The 19,600-nt window shown below is 39.9% G+C and overlaps 2 protein-coding genes across 4 annotated transcripts; one reads left to right on the top strand and one right to left on the bottom strand.

Moving 5' to 3' along the window:
* Window positions 1–721: 721 nt before the first annotated feature.
* On the top strand, window positions 722–2,994 carry LOC113012514 (uncharacterized). The gene is made up of 2 exons (XM_026152772.1): window positions 722–1,704; window positions 2,224–2,994. The coding sequence occupies exons 1-2, from the start codon at window positions 959–961 to the stop codon at window positions 2,975–2,977; spliced, it is 1,500 nt and encodes a 499-aa protein (XP_026008557.1). The 5' UTR covers window positions 722–958; the 3' UTR covers window positions 2,978–2,994.
* Window positions 2,995–3,328: 334 nt separating this feature from the next.
* On the bottom strand, window positions 3,329–8,550 carry LOC113012513 (G2/M phase-specific E3 ubiquitin-protein ligase-like). 3 transcript variants are annotated; one of them, XM_026152769.1, is made up of 9 exons: window positions 8,132–8,550; window positions 6,781–6,993; window positions 6,402–6,537; window positions 5,709–6,202; window positions 5,217–5,527; window positions 4,930–5,105; window positions 4,395–4,567; window positions 3,999–4,213; window positions 3,329–3,707 (listed from the first exon to the last, which is right to left on the bottom strand). In XM_026152769.1, the coding sequence occupies exons 1-9, from the start codon at window positions 8,497–8,499 to the stop codon at window positions 3,448–3,450; spliced, it is 2,346 nt and encodes a 781-aa protein (XP_026008554.1). In that variant the 5' UTR covers window positions 8,500–8,550; the 3' UTR covers window positions 3,329–3,447. The 3 variants fall into 3 exon arrangements, with proteins under 3 accessions (XP_026008554.1, XP_026008555.1, XP_026008556.1); XM_026152770.1 differs by lacking the exon at window positions 8,132–8,550 and having other exon boundaries at window positions 6,781–7,179; XM_026152771.1 differs by lacking the exons at window positions 3,329–3,707; window positions 4,395–4,567 and having other exon boundaries at window positions 4,164–4,213.
* Window positions 8,551–19,600: the final 11,050 nt, after the last annotated feature.

The following is a 19,600-nucleotide window of genomic DNA, read 5'->3' as shown; positions in this document are numbered from 1 at the left end:
CTACTGAAACGCTCTCACACACACTACTGAAATTTTACCTCTCACACACACTACTGAAACGCTCTCACACACACTACTGAAATGCTCTCACACACACTACTGAAACGCTCTCACACACACTACTGAAATTTTACCTCTCACACACACTACTGAAACGCTCTCACACACACTACTGAAACGCTCTCACACACACTACTGAAACGCTCTCACACACACTACTGAAACGCTCTCACACACACTAGTGAAATTTTACCTCTCACACACACTACTGAAATGCTCTCACACACACTACTGAAACGCTCTCACACACACTACTGAAACGCTCTCACACACACTACTGAAATGCTCTCACACACACTACTGAAATTTTACCTCTCACACACACAACTGAAACGCTCTCACACACACTACTGAAACGCTCTCACACACACTACTGAAACGCTCTCACACACACTACTGAAACGCTCTCACACACACTACTGAAACGCTCTCACACACACTACTGAAACGCTCTCACACACACTACTGAAACGCTCTCACACACACTACTGAAACGCTCTCACACACACTACTGAAACGCTCTCACACACACTACTGAAATGCTCTCACAGACACTACTGAAACGCTCTCACACACACTACTGAAACGCTCTCACACACACTACTGAAACGCTCTCACACACACTAATGAAAACCAAGAGGATTTCAATTGAACAGGAAGGCATTTTAGCTGTACAGGAAGGTGAGGAAAAACAAATAACACATTAATGCACAGCTAACACCGCGGTGACGTCGACAACAGTCTGTTAGAGGTATAATTGAAAAATATTTTGCCTTCATCAGTGACTATCCAAACATTGTTGTAGGGTAGCAGCCTATTGCAACAAGTCAGGGCATCCTGGCTATGCTAGCTGCCCGTATAATCTGGAAAGACTGTGTCTGACAGTACCTCATCTACAATGAAATTACATCAGATCCTTGTCATTTTTTACATACTTTCTTTGTTTTTTGAGGTGAGAACCAATGAAGAAGATGTTGAAAGATTTTTTACTTGTGCTCTGCAATGTATTGGGGCGCTCCAAAATGAAAATTCGGACAATATCAGACAAGAGCGGCTTTATAGAGAGCTAGATGATCATACACGAACTCTATCAGAATTTCTTGCTGCTGTATCTCGATATGATCCCAATAATAGGGTTGCCACCAACCTACTACAATCCTTGTATAGATGCTTTTGCAGCTTGCTACATGAATATGATGCTAGACAGAGATCTGCTTATGTGACCCACAGATTGTTACCCCCAACCACCTTGAGTGGTCATCCAGGTCGGCCACGATACACTATATCTGCTGAACAGATTTCTCACTTTGTTTCCATTGGTATGACATGGCAGAGAATTGCATCATGCTTTGGAATAAGTCGAAGAACCCTGTACAGACACAGACAAACTTTGGGAGTTGAGCCATTAAGCTATGTGGATATTTCAAATCAAGAACTGAATGGCCTTGTGACGGATATCCTACAGAACACTCCAAATGCAGGGGAAGTATACATTCTTGGAAGTCTGAGATCTCGTGGCTTAAGAGTTCAACGTTGGAGGGTCAGACAAAGTCTACAGGAAGTGGATCCTATTGGACGTGCATTTAGACGTCGTCATGCGATAAGGCGAAGGATCTATAGTGTTCAGGCCCCCAACCACTTATGGTAAGTTCACTGGTTTGAAACAAATGATCAGGCCTTTTGTTTAAAAGTATTAACACAATACATCAAAATTAATGGTCCTTCATTCAAAACATTACTGAAGTTAATCTATATGATCAGCATAAGATAATAATAATAAAAAAATAACAATAACCAAAAAAACTGAAATTGATATAAGTATGTTAAATATTTGGGGGATTCATAGTACATCAATTTAGATGTTGTCTAATGTATATACTGTTGAGTTGTTTAATCCTTTATTTTACATCACAATTTTAATCTCTAACATCAATTGTGCCAGGTAAACGTAGTGTGGAAAAAGACATTTTATGCCACTGTGTGTATGTGTGTGCACGTGTGTGTGTGTGTGTGTGTGTGTGAGAGACAGAGGTGTGCTGTTGTTGAAGTAAATGTACAAAATGAAACCTCTAGTTTTTGTTTAAGTACAGGGTCAGGAATTCACTACTAAATAATATGAACAAACATGTGGAACTGTAGTAATGCTTTCTGATCTCTCAACAGGCATTTTGACGGCAACCACAAATTGATTAGATGGCGCTTGGTCCTGCATGGCTGTGTTGATGGCTTCAGCCGAACTATCATATACTTACGTTGCTTATCCAATAACAGAGCCTCAAGTGTCTTGTCATTATTTTTGGAAGGAATACAAAACTTTGGTTTGCCCTTAAGGGTCAGGTGTGATCATGGTATGGAAAATATACAGGTTGCTCGTTTTATGTTACAGAGAAGAGGAGTAGGCAGTGTTATTACAGGTGTTTCAGTACATAACCAAAGAATTGAAAGACTGTGGGCAGAACTCAACAGAGTTGTATCAAGACACTTTATAAATATCTTTAACTTTATGGAAGAACAGGGTATGTTGGATTCACTGAATGAGCTACATCTTTTTTGTCTGCATTATGTTTATTTGCCAAGGATTGAAAGAGCATTAACAGAATTTGTCAATCAGTGGAACAACCATGGTCTCTCTACACAAGGAGGACAGACCCCTCTTCAGCTGTGGCATACAGGTGTCACAAACAATGTGGGAATCCTGTCGTTTATAAATGACATTTTTCATGTTGATAACTATTATGGCGTTGATGAAGAAGGGCCATTACCAGAACTTCAAACAAACAATAATGTCAATATTCCAGCTATTGACATCAACATAAATGAGACTGCAATGAACATAATTCAACAAGTGAATCCATTAGAAAATGATGGAAATCATGGAATAGATGTGTTTTCTTCACTTTTACACCTTCTACATTAAATAAAATATTTTGCAAAAAATAAAAAAAAGATATATAAAAAAAAACATTTCAGAAAACATATGTGATCGAAACTAACATATTGAAACCATTTTCTTTAAAATGATAAAATGACAGCTCTGTTGTCAAACAGAAACTGACACAGGCAGAAGAATAAACAGACACAAAGACAACCAAATCAAAAACCGATGGACATACACATGAAATGAGTAAAGTGACACAAATTTTGTATATTCAAACTCAACAATCTAAATTAACTTCTGACGTGCTGTTAAACAATTGGTATCTACCTGTATGAATCCTGAAGAACAATCACTTCTTGTCAAATTGATGTTTTAAGACATCAATTTGACTGAAGCAGGTAAATTTGGAAATATTAAAACCTTAACAAGTTAATACTCAATACTCACTTTGAATCAAAAGAGAGACCAATACAAAAGAGAAACACGCAAACTCCTCCAGCATAATGTGTTCATACCCTGCCAAAGCCGTAAGTGTTACCTAATGCAAAATCAAACTTCTCCTTGAACAGCTGGTATGAAACATGCAGTGGCAGCCTAATGCAGTTAACACACGTGTTGGCAAGAGGGAAAATTGGTGTAGAAGAGAAGTCATCGTCTCCTCTATGAATGAACTCAATCGAGGGTGCTGGGGAAAAGCCAATAGGTGGCACCGCAGTTGCTCCAGTTGCAAAGGCCAATATCTTCTGTAATTTGGAAGGTCCTTCTTCTTCTGCATAAAACAGAGAAGGAAAAAAGTGTTAAAAGGTTATTTCATTTGGCCAACATAAATTGTCAGTGAGTACAAATCTAAAGCAAGAATCTTAATGACTGTTATTGCAATGACTATAGAGCATGCTTTTCATCTTTCAATAGTCTCAAAGAACTATGTAAAAATGTTACTACAACCAAGAGGGTAATGTGGTGTTATTGTTATATGAGTATGTTCTTTAAAATAAAGATTTCAGAAATGCTAACCTATAAATCGTTACATCTATTTATTGTGCACTAAAGTGACAATTACCTTCTGCATCTTGGAGATAGTCTCTCCAGAAGGTAACAACTGTCTCCTCAGCAGCTCTTCTGTTGCTTCCTTCTGGAGATAGATGAATGTTGAAAAGATCATCCACCTGGTCAGCAGTCAGCATATGTGGCTCATAGCAGAACAGCGGGCGAAAACTGTCTGGATGCCTCCTCATTTTCTCGAGAACCCCAAGAGTTTTCAGACCTTCACAAAATCTGGATAAACAGCACAAAGAAATTTTATTCAATAATTCTGCAATTTCATGCTTCTAAGTTAATTGTATATTATCAATTTGGCACAATCAGTTATACTAGGTTATTAACTGGCCATTTTGATTAATAGGTAAGATTTTTATCACATTTTAATTAATCTGAAAAACACAGAATACCAAAATACCTTTGAAATGGACCTTGAACCCTGTGGATGACCTGAAACATGACAATATCATGTACCAGCAGATCCCTGTCTCTTAGTGAACGCATAGGCCTCAGGCATCCTGCATTGGCCAAGTAATCAAGCAGAGGTTCTTTTGACTTTTCAAGGTCCTCAAGGGTTGTACTTTGAGATATCTAGCATCACAAAGAGCAGAGGAAGGGCTTGTTATGGAAGTTACTCAGTAGTCTTATAACCTATTAGAAGGAACCCAGCCACCAGTGGTCTACACAATCACAATATGCCCGCGCGTACATTGGAAGTCAAATGACTACACATATTTTTTTAATATGTTTACAATGTGCTTAAAAAAATGATAAAATATACTCTTTCGTCTACCCTTATCTACTGAATCTTAGTTTAATATAGCAGCAAAATATAAAAACTTGGCATTCAGCAATGGCCAGACTGATCCGGATAAACATTCCCTGCAAAAGAAAACTGGAACACAAACTATTTTCAATTCACTATAAGATTTATAAAATAAACATATAGAGACCTTTCGGACTTTTTCAAAGAGTTCCAGGTCAGCTATGTCTTCCAGGGCTGGATTTGCTGAATTTCCAACCAGAAGGGAAAATACTGTTGGTGACAGAAAGTTAGGTGGTGGACCACCATGTACCAAGCTCACTGCAATGGCTCTCCCAGAGATGTAGTACCAGTCCCCTCTGAGAGCTGCAAAGCAACAGAATAAAAGGAAAAGCAAAATTGTCAGTAATGTTGCCTGTAAAAATAAATATCAGTTAAACAGTTCCCACTATTAATCTTAGAAAAATAGGTAATTACCAGTACTGTCAAGAGCCAAGTTCTTGCAGTTTTCTTTCCCCTCAAACATGGCTGACCTGGCAATGGTGTCCATCAATAGTCTCAAGAATTCCCTCCTTGGCCCACCTAAATCAACCCCTTCCTCATTTTTCCCCATATCATCTGAGAATTTCACACAGATCATCAAGTTGGGATCATAAGATAGCCTTTGAAAACCACGCAAGGCTCCCTCCCACACAGCAGAGCGATTTATATTAAATTTGCACTGCTGTTTTGTGCTAATTTTGCTTGATAGTTCCAGCAGTATCTCTTGAACAGGGACTTTTTCTGCACTAAAAAAAGAAAATAAAACAGAAAATAAAATATATCAGCCATGTAGTCATGTTACAGAATTTGAGAATATGTGTCACACTGATCATAGAGAGTTAAAGCTTTAAAGGTTTATATTGATTTGACAATTCTGGAAAGCCCAAATTATGTCTCAAACTCAAATTCTGTATGTTTGTTACTCACATCTGATTCTCCAAGCTCGCAATTATAGCTTGATTTAAATCCTCATCATCTGAAGAATCGCCAGAAAGCGATGCCACGAGAGTTAAATATGAAGAATAATCTTCATCATTAACGCTCATGGCAGGGATGTCTTCACTTCTTGCATTGAAATCTCTGCTGTGACTGCTTGTGCTAGGTTTGTCATCACTTCTTGCCATGTAGCCTTCATCACAAATGCTGTTCCCATCACTTCCTTGCTTTGCTCGTTGCCTTTTACCAACACTCCTTCGAATACAGTTGGTCCCAGTATCATCTTCTTCATCACTGCTAGTGCCAGGGTTATCACCTTTAACATGACTTCTTAACCTTGTAGTGACTTGGCTGCTCATGTCTTGTTGGATTTTTGAACTATCAACTTCAAAACAATCATTGTCACTGTCCTTATCAGTTGCACAACTGCTTAATGCTGATTTGTAGCTGATGTGGGAAGGATCTTTGTCTTCATCTGATTCACTCTTCAACAGAAAAAGACCAAAAACATATATCAAAAGCAAGTAATTATAGCTTATCTTAAAAAGATTAAAATAAGAAATATCCATATTGATTGCTCCCAAACACTTGTTTTAAATAAATATATTCTATTTTGTTAGAAGCCCAATTGTTGACATGTTTTTTCCCAAATCATGATTACTTTTCATTCTTTTAGTAACTTACTAAAAGTGTCCTTGATGGCCTTACATAGAGGGCTTTGGTTTTAAAAACCTTTAGGATCAGCATCCCATTCAGCTCCTGACCAACTTGGAGCTTTGGAGACACCAGCTTATTGCCACAAGCCATTAGAAACTCGAGGCTACAAAAAATAAATAGGGACAACAGCAATTGCTAATTAGTTAAATATTTTAAGTATTAGTTAAATATTTTATTATATATTGTTCTGTTTGTGTGTATGCTTTTATGACTTAAATTCTACTGGTATAGTCATATGTTTTTATAATGATGAATGATATTTTAAACTTCTTTACTTTGGTATATTATCTTTAAGTACAAGTCATTACATGAATACACACAGTAACAATAAACAATAGTATTTTACCTGACATCCTCTGGAAGGCGTTCACCAAAGCTTTCCTTGAGGTGTTTCACGACAGTTTGGTTGTCCCAGGTCTTCTGGAATTCAAAAGCACTGAGGATGTGCCCATGTTTGTGTAACCATAATTTTGAACCTTGTTTGCACACTACTCCCCATGATGGAGTTGGAAGTAGTATAACATCTTTGTTGAAATGGTCATGCTGCTGGGCCATAGCTCTGAAATATAAATATTAGATACCATAAACAACAGCAAGTGATAACTAATAATACTGAGATGCAGACAGCAGAACACTATCCAAACCCCTACACAGAATGCTTTCATAGACAAAATTGTTGTAGTTAGGCAAACATAAGGGTTAATTTTATATACTTTTTTTTATACTTTTCCGAGAATACGTGCTTCTTTTGTGGTTCGGACTCCTTCTGACATTTCTTTGGAGGTGGAGGAAAACCAAAGTAATTGCTTAAAGGAGCTTCTTCGACATCTTTAAGAGTTCTAAACAAATGTCTGTCCTCCTCCAGAAAATCCTATGTACGCAAACACGCGTTGCAACTTCTTATCTTGTGCGTGTCTTTTGTTTTGACAGCGAATGCGCACCTGCGGACCACTTATGTGCAGCCCTGGTTATTTAGCTCGTCATTGCAGCCACAGAAATTATTTTGTCCATGAAACCATAAAGCTGCACTTTCTTTTTGCCTTATAGTCTGATTTGTCATAACTTCTCCGTTTTGTGGTAAGCTTTTCTTTGGCTGTCACTTCTTCACCCTGACCTGTCTTATTTGGCTCAGCAGAACTAAAATATAAATCCTGCTGCTTTTACACACACACACACACACACACACACACACACACATAACGCTCAGCGATTCTCTGCGCAATCAACCTCTCACATGTTTAAGCTGCGGGAGATTTCACTTGTCATGTTTGCATAGTAAGCTAACGATTAATAAGACGATGTCAGAGGAATTGGTGCGCAAATTATCATCACTCACCAATCAGTGCTGTCGCTCTCTATACACAGTTCGCGTGATTGCAAAGTGAAAGCAAAAAACAAGCGCAAATTCAAACGCGATTTCAATATGTCACATATTGACAGTGGCTCACCGATGCCAATGACATAATTACCCAGCTACATTTCCGAAAGAATGCAAAAGCATAGACATATATTTTTCCTTCCTACGATAGCCCGACGGGCAGGGCAGAGATAGATTTTGGTAGCCTGGAAAAATCGCTAGCCCCGGGACGTCGGGCTAGCGATTTTGCGAGCTCTGCAGTATATTATTAAATATCCGACTATTACATATGGCCCCATTTCAGGCAAGTGAATACAAACTCATTAAACTTTGTAACTACCTTTTTCTTCTGGTGCCTGATGTCCAGCTGCCGAAGCATTGCCGAGTTTGATAACGTGGTGCAGGTGCACATTCTCTCCTGACTGTAGATGTCGCTGGCATGGGCAAGCTGCTACGTTGACGTGAGGGAAAGAGGGATGTTAAGTGACTATCCAGTCCGTCCACACTGGTACTTGCAACAGGTTGCTGCCCCACGACTGTGGCATTTGACAAAGTTCTGATGGTCTCTGCTGAGGATAATATACTGTTGAGTAATGCGGCTGCTTCACTTAGGCTACTAGCAGGTTGCTGAGTAGACATCTGTGTAGTGGTTTGAAGTGTACCACTTTTTCCTTCACTTTCCTGGTCTGGACACAACTTCCTGTTCATCTAAAACTCCTTCCTGTTCAACTGAAATGCCTTCCTGTTTAACTGAAACGCCTTCCTGTTTAACTGAAACGCCTTCCTGTTTAACTGAAATGCCTTCCTGTTCAACTGAAACGCCTTCCTGTTCAACTGAAATGCCTTGGATTTTCAGTAGTGTGTGTGAGAGCGTTTCAGTAGTGTGTGTGAGAGCGTTTCAGTAGTGTGTGTGAGAGGTAAAATTTCAGTAGTGTGTGTGAGAGCGTTTCAGTAGTGTGTGTGAGAGCGTTTCAGTAGTGTCTGTGAGAGCATTTCAGTAGTGTGTGTGAGAGCGTTTCAGTAGTGTGTGTGAGAGCGTTTCAGTAGTGTGTGTGAGAGCATTTCAGTAGTGTGTGTGAGAGCGTTTCAGTAGTGTGTGTGAGAGCGTTTCAGTAGTGTGTGTGAGAGCATTTCAGTAGTGTGTGTGAGAGCGTTTCAGTAGTGTGTGTGAGAGCGTTTCAGTTGTGTGTGTGAGAGGTAAAATTTCAGTAGTGTGTGTGAGAGCATTTCAGTAGTGTGTGTGAGAGCGTTTCAGTAGTGTGTGTGAGAGCGTTTCAGTAGTGTGTGTGAGAGCATTTCAGTAGTGTGTGTGAGAGGTAAAATTTCACTAGTGTGTGTGAGAGCGTTTCAGTAGTGTGTGTGAGAGCATTTCAGTAGTGTGTGTGAGAGCGTTTCAGTTGTGTGTGTGAGAGGTAAAATTTCAGTAGTGTGTGTGAGAGCATTTCAGTAGTGTGTGTGAGAGCATTTCAGTAGTGTGTGTGAGAGCGTTTCAGTAGTGTGTGTGAGAGCATTTCAGTAGTGTGTGTGAGAGGTAAAATTTCACTAGTGTGTGTGAGAGCGTTTCAGTAGTGTGTGTGAGAGCGTTTCAGTAGTGTGTGTGAGAGCGTTTCAGTTGTGTGTGTGAGAGCGTTTCAGTAGTGTGTGTGAGAGCATTTCAGTAGTGTGTGTGAGAGCGTTTCAGTAGTGTGTGTGAGAGCATTTCAGTAGTGTGTGTGAGAGCATTTCAGTAGTGTGTGTGAGAGCGTTTCAGTAGTGTGTGTGAGAGCATTTCAGTAGTGTGTGTGAGAGGTAAAATTTCACTAGTGTGTGTGAGAGCATTTCAGTAGTGTGTGTGAGAGGTAAAATTTCACTAGTGTGTGTGAGAGCGTTTCAGTAGTGTGTGTGAGAGCGTTTCAGTTGTGTGTGTGAGAGCGTTTCAGTTGTGTGTGTGAGAGGTAAAATTTCAGTAGTGTGTGTGAGAGCATTTCAGTAGTGTGTGTGAGAGCATTTCAGTAGTGTGTGTGAGAGCGTTTCAGTAGTGTGTGTGAGAGCATTTCAGTAGTGTGTGTGAGAGGTAAAATTTCACTAGTGTGTGTGAGAGCGTTTCAGTAGTGTGTGTGAGAGCATTTCAGTAGTGTGTGTGAGAGCGTTTCAGTAGTGTGTGTGAGAGCATTTCAGTAGTGTGTGTGAGAGCATTTCAGTAGTGTGTGTGAGAGCATTTCAGTAGTGTGTGTGAGAGCGTTTCAGTAGTGTGTGTGAGAGCATTTCAGTAGTGTGTGTGAGAGCATTTCAGTAGTGTGTGTGAGAGCATTTCAGTAGTGTGTGTGAGAGCATTTCAGTAGTGTGTGTGAGAGCGTTTCAGTAGTGTGTGTGAGAGCATTTCAGTAGTGTGTGTGAGAGGTAAAATTTCACTAGTGTGTGTGAGAGCGTTTCAGTAGTGTGTGTGAGAGCATTTCAGTAGTGTGTGTGAGAGCATTTCAGTAGTGTGTGTGAGAGCATTTCAGTAGTGTGTGTGAGAGCGTTTCAGTAGTGTGTGTGAGAGCATTTCAGTAGTGTGTGTGAGAGCATTTCAGTAGTGTGTGTGAGAGCATTTCAGTAGTGTGTGTGAGAGCATTTCAGTAGTGTGTGTGAGAGCGTTTCAGTAGTGTGTGTGAGAGCATTTCAGTAGTGTGTGTGAGAGGTAAAATTTCAGTAGTGTGTGTGAGAGCGTTTCAGTAGTGTGTGTGAGAGCATTTCAGTAGTGTGTGTGAGAGCGTTTCAGTAGTGTGTGTGAGAGGTAAAATTTCAGTAGTGTGTGTGAGAGCGTTTCAGTAGTGTGTGTGAGAGCGTTTCAGTAGTGTCTGTGAGAGCATTTCAGTAGTGTGTGTGAGAGCATTTCAGTAGTGTGTGTGAGAGCGTTTCAGTAGTGTGTGTGAGAGCGTTTCAGTAGTGTCTGTGAGAGCATTTCAGTAGTGTGTGTGAGAGCGTTTCAGTAGTGTGTGTGAGAGCGTTTCAGTAGTGTGTGTGAGAGGTAAAATTTCAGTAGTGTGTGTGAGAGCGTTTCAGTAGTGTGTGTGAGAGCGTTTCAGTTGTGTGTGTGAGAGGTAAAATTTCAGTAGTGTGTGTGAGAGCGTTTCAGTAGTGTGTGTGAGAGCGTTTCAGTAGTGTGTGTGAGAGGTAAAATTTCAGTAGTGTGTGTGAGAGCGTTTCAGTAGTGTGTGTGAGAGCGTTTCAGTAGTGTGTGTGAGAGCGTTTCAGTAGTGTGTGTGAGAGCGTTTCAGTAGTGTGTGTGAGAGCGTTTCAGTAGTGTGTGTGAGAGGTAAAATTTCAGTAGTGTGTGTGAGAGCGTTTCAGTAATAATGTCCCTTACGGCACCTCATAAAAAAACACCTGCAGTATCCTCTTTTGAAAAATGCAGACAGGCAGTCTGTGTTATTCACAGCATAATAGCACATATGGATAACCCTTTCGCTTTGTATCACAGTTATAAATGAGGTAAAAGTATTTTTTCCTCTGCTTAACTTACAAAATAACGGTGACTTTTAAATCAAGATGCTTGTTGAAAATCAAACATTTCAGCACTGTTGAATAAAAATAAGCACCTTTTCAACATGATGTGTGTAAGGGTACCACATTTTGGTTTACTGAGTCAGGTCAGTGGCAAACAATACCATTTCGGCTTGTCCCTTGTCCCTTTTCAGACAATCCTAAACTTGTGCTTCAGTTCAGGAGAGGATGGAAAGGCTGTGGTGGCTTTGATCGACCGACTGTTACTAAGAAGCTTTAAAGGAGGGTTTTAAAGGACCTAAAATGTATAAAATAGACGGATCAAGAGCAAGCAGAAATTTGACGGTTCAGAGGCAGGTTAAAAAAGTGAGAACATTCCCATACAATATATATCCAGTTAGTGCATATTAGGGGACGGGAGATGACAAAAGTGGAATCTGAGAGCCGATTAGCACCGTAGTTAAAACCTTCAATGAAGTGAGGTTAAATCCAGCTTCAGGAAGGGCATGATGGAAGCCGATTTAGAAGTGAAGTCAAAGTAGATGTAAAATAAGATAAAACCATATTGCACATTGTTTTTGTAAACAGAGGCTAAAAAGGCAGATTTTTGTGTGAAGCTTAACTATACCCTGAATCTTTAACTAAACCACCACTCACTACTCGAAGGAGGGAAGTGTGAACATGTGAAAATTAATTGAGTTTGATAAGTGTACCACGGAAAGCAAACCCCAGTAAACCCGGCTAACTGCCTTATATCTTCCACAGTAAGCACAACTGCTTACTGGCCTCACTTCCATTTTAATTGACTTTTTTTCCACACTTTTAGATCTTTTTTCATGTCATGATTGAAAGAAAGACATTGTTTCTTATTAGAAATGCTTGCCCGATTAATTAGTATTTAAAAAAAGCAACAAATATGAATGACAGTATGTTATTATTGTTGTCCAAAAACACTGTCATCACCTAATTTCTCTTTAGCTAATAAGGACGCGTCAATAAAGGCCCTGCCCTCAGTAATGAAACAGGCTTGGACTGTTAATGATAACTGTTATTTATTCCTGTGCTACCCAGGTTTATTTGGGCCAATGTGGCACTATGAACCTCTCTCACTTTGGTAATTAAGCGTGTTGATACAGCAGGATGCTTACCTGCAATTATGCCATTTTAATGAGCAGCAGCGGATGGAAAAAGGGTGAGACGAGGTCAGCCAGAGGCAGCAAAGCACTGGTGTTTTAATAGACACTTAAATGCTGTTAATTTAGCTCTGGGTAATGGAGAAGCCTGCTTGTTGGAAATATCTACAGTTCCAGGCATAGAAAGTCACAAAAGGCTGAGGGGCATTTTTGAGGAAAGATGAAAATTCGTAAGCTATTCACAGACCTCTGTTACTGCCCAGAGGAGCATCTCCACATCTTCTGCTTGTTATCGGAGGCAGCCTTGGCATGTTTTCAAGCTCTCAGGAAAAGTTGATGGGTGTAGGTAAAGGTTTGGCAGGCTCTCACCAGCTCTCACCCGCAAAATGTCAGTGCTGGCTGGATTTTTCGAGAGCAGGACAATGGGATAAGAAAAGGGGGGAAAAACAAGACCAAGTAAAAGGAAAAAACTTTGAATGTGCTGTACAATATAGATAAATATATTTCACATGTCATATCCTTAAAATAATCAAGGTAAATGATAATATGCTTCGCCTTTATGTGTGAATGTATGAAGACGATGCAACACCTGTTTGAGTATTTTTATGGCTCTCTTCTGGTTGATCTGCTGGTTTTCCCCTTTTCCACCCATTTGCATGGATCATGTATCACCTGTGTGAATGTGTAAGCACACACACATACACACAAAGCATTGCTACGGTGCACAGTTTATTATAACTCCTGCGTTGGGCTCTGTGAAGGTGGTGTGATAACAGTCATTAGGGTAGCTGTAGGAGGACACTGAGTCTTATTAGAGGAACATGGAAATTCATTGGAAAAACAAGCACTTTCATTAACAGGTGTGAAGCTATGCAAATACATAAACACACCCTGGTAGTCCAGGGTCCTCACACCTGCGCGTGAAAAACATCTGCTTATTAACACAACAAGCCTGCAATTAGTTTAGATGAATTAGATTCAATTATAATGGACGTGATATTTTGCATAAATGTGCAGAAGGATGTATGGATCTTTGTAATATGAGCTAAGCGTGAAGTAGGAAATACAGTAAACGCACATTATAGTGCATAATTTTTTGTTGCAAATGTCACAGCCTAGACTTCACCTGATTTTTGTGTTGTTCTTGAAATAATTTTTGTTGTTAGGAAAGTGCTGCAGAACAGCACAGCAGAGTGTTCCTTAAATTTTAGTTAGATTTTCAAAGCTTAAGCTGCAAAATAACATTCAGAAAAATCTGTAATTAACCAGACAGTCCATGTGAAAAGCAGTTAATAGTTAATGAGCTTTATTTTAAATTCAAATTCATTGTTGTCATTATTTCCATGTGAGCCTTTGTTTACGCTGCTGTTTGTTCTTTGTCTCGCTGTTTTGTTTTTTCCTCCTTTAATGAAACCAGCACAACTGCATAGCATCAGCAATGAGGACTGGAATCAGATGGATCAGAAGACACTTTCCTGTGTGACACATTTAATGCATAACATGCTTCCAGTGAGAGCTCTTGAATGGGTGGATTTTTGAAATGTGCCAGAGTGGCTCCCCACTGAGCAGTAAGCTAGGTCTTTGATGCATCGTGCTGTAATGTGGTTGTTATCCATAATCGGCTTGAATTCAGGAGGGCCACGGCTGAAAAGAGTACAGTGGTAGCCTGTTCTTGTGGAACATTAAAATGCGACTGTCTTCCCATTAAAAAATATGCCACTTATGCCCACAGCGACCAGAACTAAACAGCCTGAATGCCACTATTGACAAAGCGTTTAAAATATGGACTGACAAAAACACTGCAAGATTTTAATAAAATCACTAAACCACAATTTTTTTTCTTAGTTGTTAATATATACGTAAGAGTTACAAAAGTATATAAAAGAGAACATTTTAGGTCATATATAAATCCCACTGACCCGTGAGATGATGCTTTAAATTGAGTTTTTTGATGCTTATGCAAATTTCTTGTTTCTGCACATAAGTTTAAATGCAAAATAATCCTGATGTTATCACATTAAGCTGCGATTTGAAAGGTGGGAGGCGAACACGAGTTTTTTGATACACGCCACGGTAGGGTTTGCAAGGAATACGGAGCTTATATTTTGCATTGCATGAATAACAATCAACAGTTGAGGGAACAAAGAAATGTTTTGAAATATGAACCCTATCATGCACTAAAATGAGACCCCTAGTAATGGGTTTTTAATGTTGCACCACAAAGCAAAGAATTTTCTGACAAACAGCTAAGGAAGTGACTTAGACATAGCAACTGTAACATATAATAATCCAGGAAAATCAAGAGCCATTTCGCTGTCATACATCTTCCAAATAATATGGGTGCTCTACTACTACAAACTCAAAAGCCATAACACTACCACGCATTTGTGCTCATCCAAACGGTTCAACAGATACTAATCTACATTACCTTTATTGTGTATACCATAATAAAGACATTTTCATGAGGCCATTAGAGCCCCTAAAACACTCTGATAGGCTGACTACTGAAAAAATAAGTAAACTTATGCACCCAGGTTGTGATTGCTCTGGAGATTTACTATATTATTACCATCTAGACTGTGCTTAGAGTTTTAATTTAGCAGTGATAATTTGCTTGTGCAGGTCTCTACTGTTAAGAGTTCTTTGTTGCACCGCCAGTTTTTAATATAGTGTGAATTACCCACAGTGGTTGTTTATACCGAACAGGACTGGATATCAGCGTTAAGCCTAGATGACAATAAAGATGAAATCACAGAGACAAACTCAGAGAGGTCTGGTAAGAGACAGACAACCAGATAGAGGGAAATGGATGCCATTGTGGGTGTGATAGCGGTGGGGTGGTCTGTGTTTGTAAAGGAGAGTAATCAAACTGCAGAAAAGACCAAAATATAATATTGAATGCAGCTGACTCTCTGACATTAGCTAGACTATAATAGTTAGGTTTGAGAGGCCGTCCTCATTGAGGATTGCAAGAGTGAATGGAAGTGTGCTAGTTATGCATCATTACAGGGGGAAGAGCTGTCCACTTCCTGCTGGGACGAGATGCCCTCTGCTTTCACACTAAGCGGAGTAGTTCACAAAATAACAGCATACCAAGTGTCTGTCCCCATCTCTTTGACAGAGGGCTCATATGTAAGAGCCTGTGGGAAAGGATACGCCTCCATTTAAACTTAAAAGCAGGCATCTAATTCACAGCTTACAAGGGAGAAGTCATAATAGCGCACAGTTAAAAGATAGCAGAGGAGGAAAGGGTGTCAACAGTACATAAAAATGTGCAATTACAATGGTAAAACATGCAATTTGATATTTTTCAACACCAAATGGCATGCGTGCGAGACTTTTAATCAGTCGTGAGTCAAGATTGATTGTTTAAAAAAAGAAAAACAGAGCTGGTTTCTTTTTGATTGTGCGAGCAGGCCTAAGGTTACTCTACTCATCATCGGTGTGTGTTGTGAAGAGCTCCACAGGCTTTTTTCATCACGGTCTTATCCACTTCAGAGGTTCAACAGATTAGCAGTCCACTGAGGTGCAATGGCTTTTCAGTGGTGTGCTTTACGTCCAATTTGAAGTGTGTAAGAGCATTCTTGTCATTAGTGTTTACTCGAGACTATTTTTTAGAGAGCCCAGACTGAGTGTGACATTAAAGACAAATAAAACTCCATCAGCCGTGTTGATTTTTTCGAAGGCTCTGGAGTAGCAGGCCCAACGTTTTATCTTGGCAGACAGCGGTTTCAGGGGTTATAGATAGGCCAGCTTGCTGATGCTATTATTTACCAATGGAGCAGAATGTCAGCCCTCCTATATGCCTCTTTGCTTTTTTCCTCTGTATTGTTTGTTCCCTGTCTTTGTGAAAGGGGGCACTTTATGGCGGTGAGCGGCGAGAGAAAATATTTCTATCTTGCCATCAATGGATCAATGGAGATGTGTTTACCTGTCTTGAGGCACAATGTTCACTCCATAATACTGGATATTAAACAGCTTGTTGACTGAGTGCTTTTGTCCTGGTCTCTTGTCAATCCCTTAAATACTGCTGACCAGTGGAGAGGCCCACACTACCACTGTGGGGTTACCACTGACACCTCCAGCACCGAAAGGCGTTCTTAGGCTTAGCCGGTCATAAACACCCCTCCTTCACCTTGTTGGACAAAAAAAAGGACATGCCGGGTCATTGAGATTCTCGGTAATTAAACTGAAAGGGGTCATTTTCAGTTCAAACTTTGAAGGAAGGCCTTCGGGGTTTAAGTGGTAGGTTGGTGTGCACTGCTTGAGCAGTCTTTCGAAAAGGAGATCTTGATCAGCGCAGAATGTATGTATTTAAAACCATACATAATCTTCCCTGCAGAAGTTGTCTCATCGCTTTAGATTAGAACTTTTGATGAATGCTACTAAAATGGTGATCAGAGCATTAAGATTTCAGTAGCCACCAATTATTCCGCACATAAACTCAACTTTACAAATGTTGAGCTGTAGGGAAAGTATTAATATGTTGCCAGAATCATGATCAATGACAGATACCTGCTGAATATTAGTGCAGTCAGCTAAATCCGCCAACCCCCTCTAGTTAAACAGAGCTCGGAATGAACCATCCCTTTGTTTTCAATCATAACTGCTTGCCTGCTCTATAATCCAAACTGCTCTTCACTGCGTAATAACTGCCTCTCATGTGGAGCGGATTTTTAGCTCATACCTCAATAAAAACAGAAGCCCATGGTCATTTTGTGGCTGCTGGGCTGCTTTGGGGAATGCAGAGTCTGGCTTTCTAGCCACAGCAAAGTGGTGCGATGGGAGCAGCAGAATGAAAAGGCTGGGTTTGTTTTACATAAAGGCTGCAGCCATCAGGACTCAGCAGGACAGGCGGAGAGTGGCTCTCTGGGCCTGATAAATCATGACCTGCATTCATTCATTCAGCACATTCAGACCCAGACATACATTTCTCTCCCAGCCAGCTCTGCTGACTCCACATTTCTGCTTCCTTTTAATATGTGACCTTATACTGGGATTTTAGTTTCAGTGTTCAGGTGAAGAAAAAGTGAAGAACAGTGAGAGGGTACTTTCAGATTTGTGTGAGCAAACAGCCCTAGAGAAATCTTTACTTTTATCAAAAAAAAAAGGACAAGCTGCAGATTTAAAGTTCGGTGTTTCGCAAAGTGACACAAACTGCTGGTGTATATTTTTCCTTTCTTTCAGGTAAATACACGGCACCCTTTCGGTTTAATGGAATTCATAGTAGTGACTGACAGGTTTTGAATAGGCCAGAGAAAATGGGGAGGTAAAAGGGGCATTAGGACTAGCTAAAGAGGTGGGGGTTGGCTAAGGACTGACACCATCTTCTGCCAGTGACACGAACAGACAAACACTCACACACATGCGCACACTCAGATATTCAATAAAGGGTCAAGGTACAATAATTTGAATACATCTGTTCTGTGTGTGTGCGTGCGCATGCGTGTATATGGATGTAACGTGCAAAAAAAAAATCCTTTTCATTCTTTGTTTCAATGGCTGAAAAGATCTGCAACACTAAAGATGCAAAGCTGTTTTCCCTCACTCTCTGTCTCTCTGTCTCTCTCTCTCACACACACACACACACACACACACACACACACACACACACACACACACACACACACACACACACACATGCAATTAAGTGCCTACAGAAAATAATTAAAACCCTAACTTAAATGTACTTCACTTCACTTAAGTAACCGTTTAAGATCACAGTACTTTCTTTTTTGTGATAAAACATTTGTGACATTCCCCTGAAAAACCTAAATAAATTGCCCAGTAAATTTTTAAGCAATAAATTACAAAAAACACAAATAAATCTGGCAATTACTTCATGGTTCAGGCTTTAAAGGGATAAAGAGGTCAAGTCGATGCTGTCGGTTTGCTTTCCATACAAAACTCCCTAATAATTTCATCCATGTAAGGCAAAGCTAATGACATGACAACCAAACTGATGGAAAGAAAACACAAGAATGCATTTGCTTTTGCCTTCGTCGCAGAGTGCCCGTAGCTAATTATTAATAGCAATCACATGAGCACGGGGGTGGGGGGTGGCGGGATAAGAAAAAATACACTAGTCAGGAACTTCTGGCAGGTGTTGACTTTAAAAAGGCGTTTCCTTGCATGGTACCAATAACTAAGATTGGGTCTTTAATAAAAGTGTTACACAGTACGCACAAGTGTTCAGGATTGGCAGACGTCTGGATTTTTAACACAGTAAACAGACAGCTGTCTGTGATAAGGAAACGCTTCAATTGTTATTAATTTGTTATTTCTGTTGTGTTTGGATCCTGGCTGGATTAGCATGTTGAACACACAGTCCAAATTCCACTGTAAACATTTGCAATTAATCTTCTCACCAGCCCCCCTCTTCCTTCCTCAAATGACTGATTTACATAAAGCTGATCAAATTGAGTTGTTTGCAGTGGCTAAATTCTGTTGTCACGTTGTCTGGAAATGCTGCAACATTCATGTACGGGCAAATCGATGTAGATTTCTTTGTGACAGTAACCAACCATCACTAGAATTAGCATTATGAGTGCTTTTTCTCCTCTGCTTTGCATGTCTCAGGAATAGCAGACATTCTCAGCTGGAGCTCTGAACCTGAATCTCTGTGCACAACAGCAAACAGCCAGTGTGATTTATATTAGAGTAATCCCTCAATTAATGTCTATACCATATTAAGTAATTCAGTACAGCCAGTTAATGGAAATGCAGGCAGAGATATCATGTTTTGCATAAAACCTTTAAAGCCACTGCTTCTCACCATGGTCTGCCTCTGTCATTTTGTTCACATGACATATTCACATCCAAGGTAATCCCCAATCTATTTTGGGGCCGTGGCTGAAAATGATCAGTCTGTCTAAGAGGTCTAGTGCATGTTACTATATGAAATTACTATTACAGTCACATTGGGTTACAAAATACAATTTCTGCTAGATTTGGCAGACAAACTAACAGGAGAATAATAGAAGAATAAAGAGCTATCATCATCCAGTACTGTAAATGAAATTATATGCACATTAAGAGTTCTGCATTTACTTTCATAGCACAGATGATCTCATAGCCTTGTGCTACAGTCACACTAGAGAAAACAGTGGTTGGACACCAAGGCATGACCAAAATCACTGCAACTGTTTGCAATTAACTTGTGATTTTATTGCCTTTGAAATGGTTGCGTTAGAGATGTGGACCCGATCTGT

Source organism: Astatotilapia calliptera, chromosome 19, assembly GCF_900246225.1.
Source record: "Astatotilapia calliptera chromosome 19, fAstCal1.2, whole genome shotgun sequence".
NCBI lineage: Eukaryota > Metazoa > Chordata > Actinopteri > Cichliformes > Cichlidae > Astatotilapia > Astatotilapia calliptera.
The sequence above is the reverse complement of the archived record's forward strand: the minus strand, read 5'-3'. Positions and strand labels throughout refer to the sequence as shown.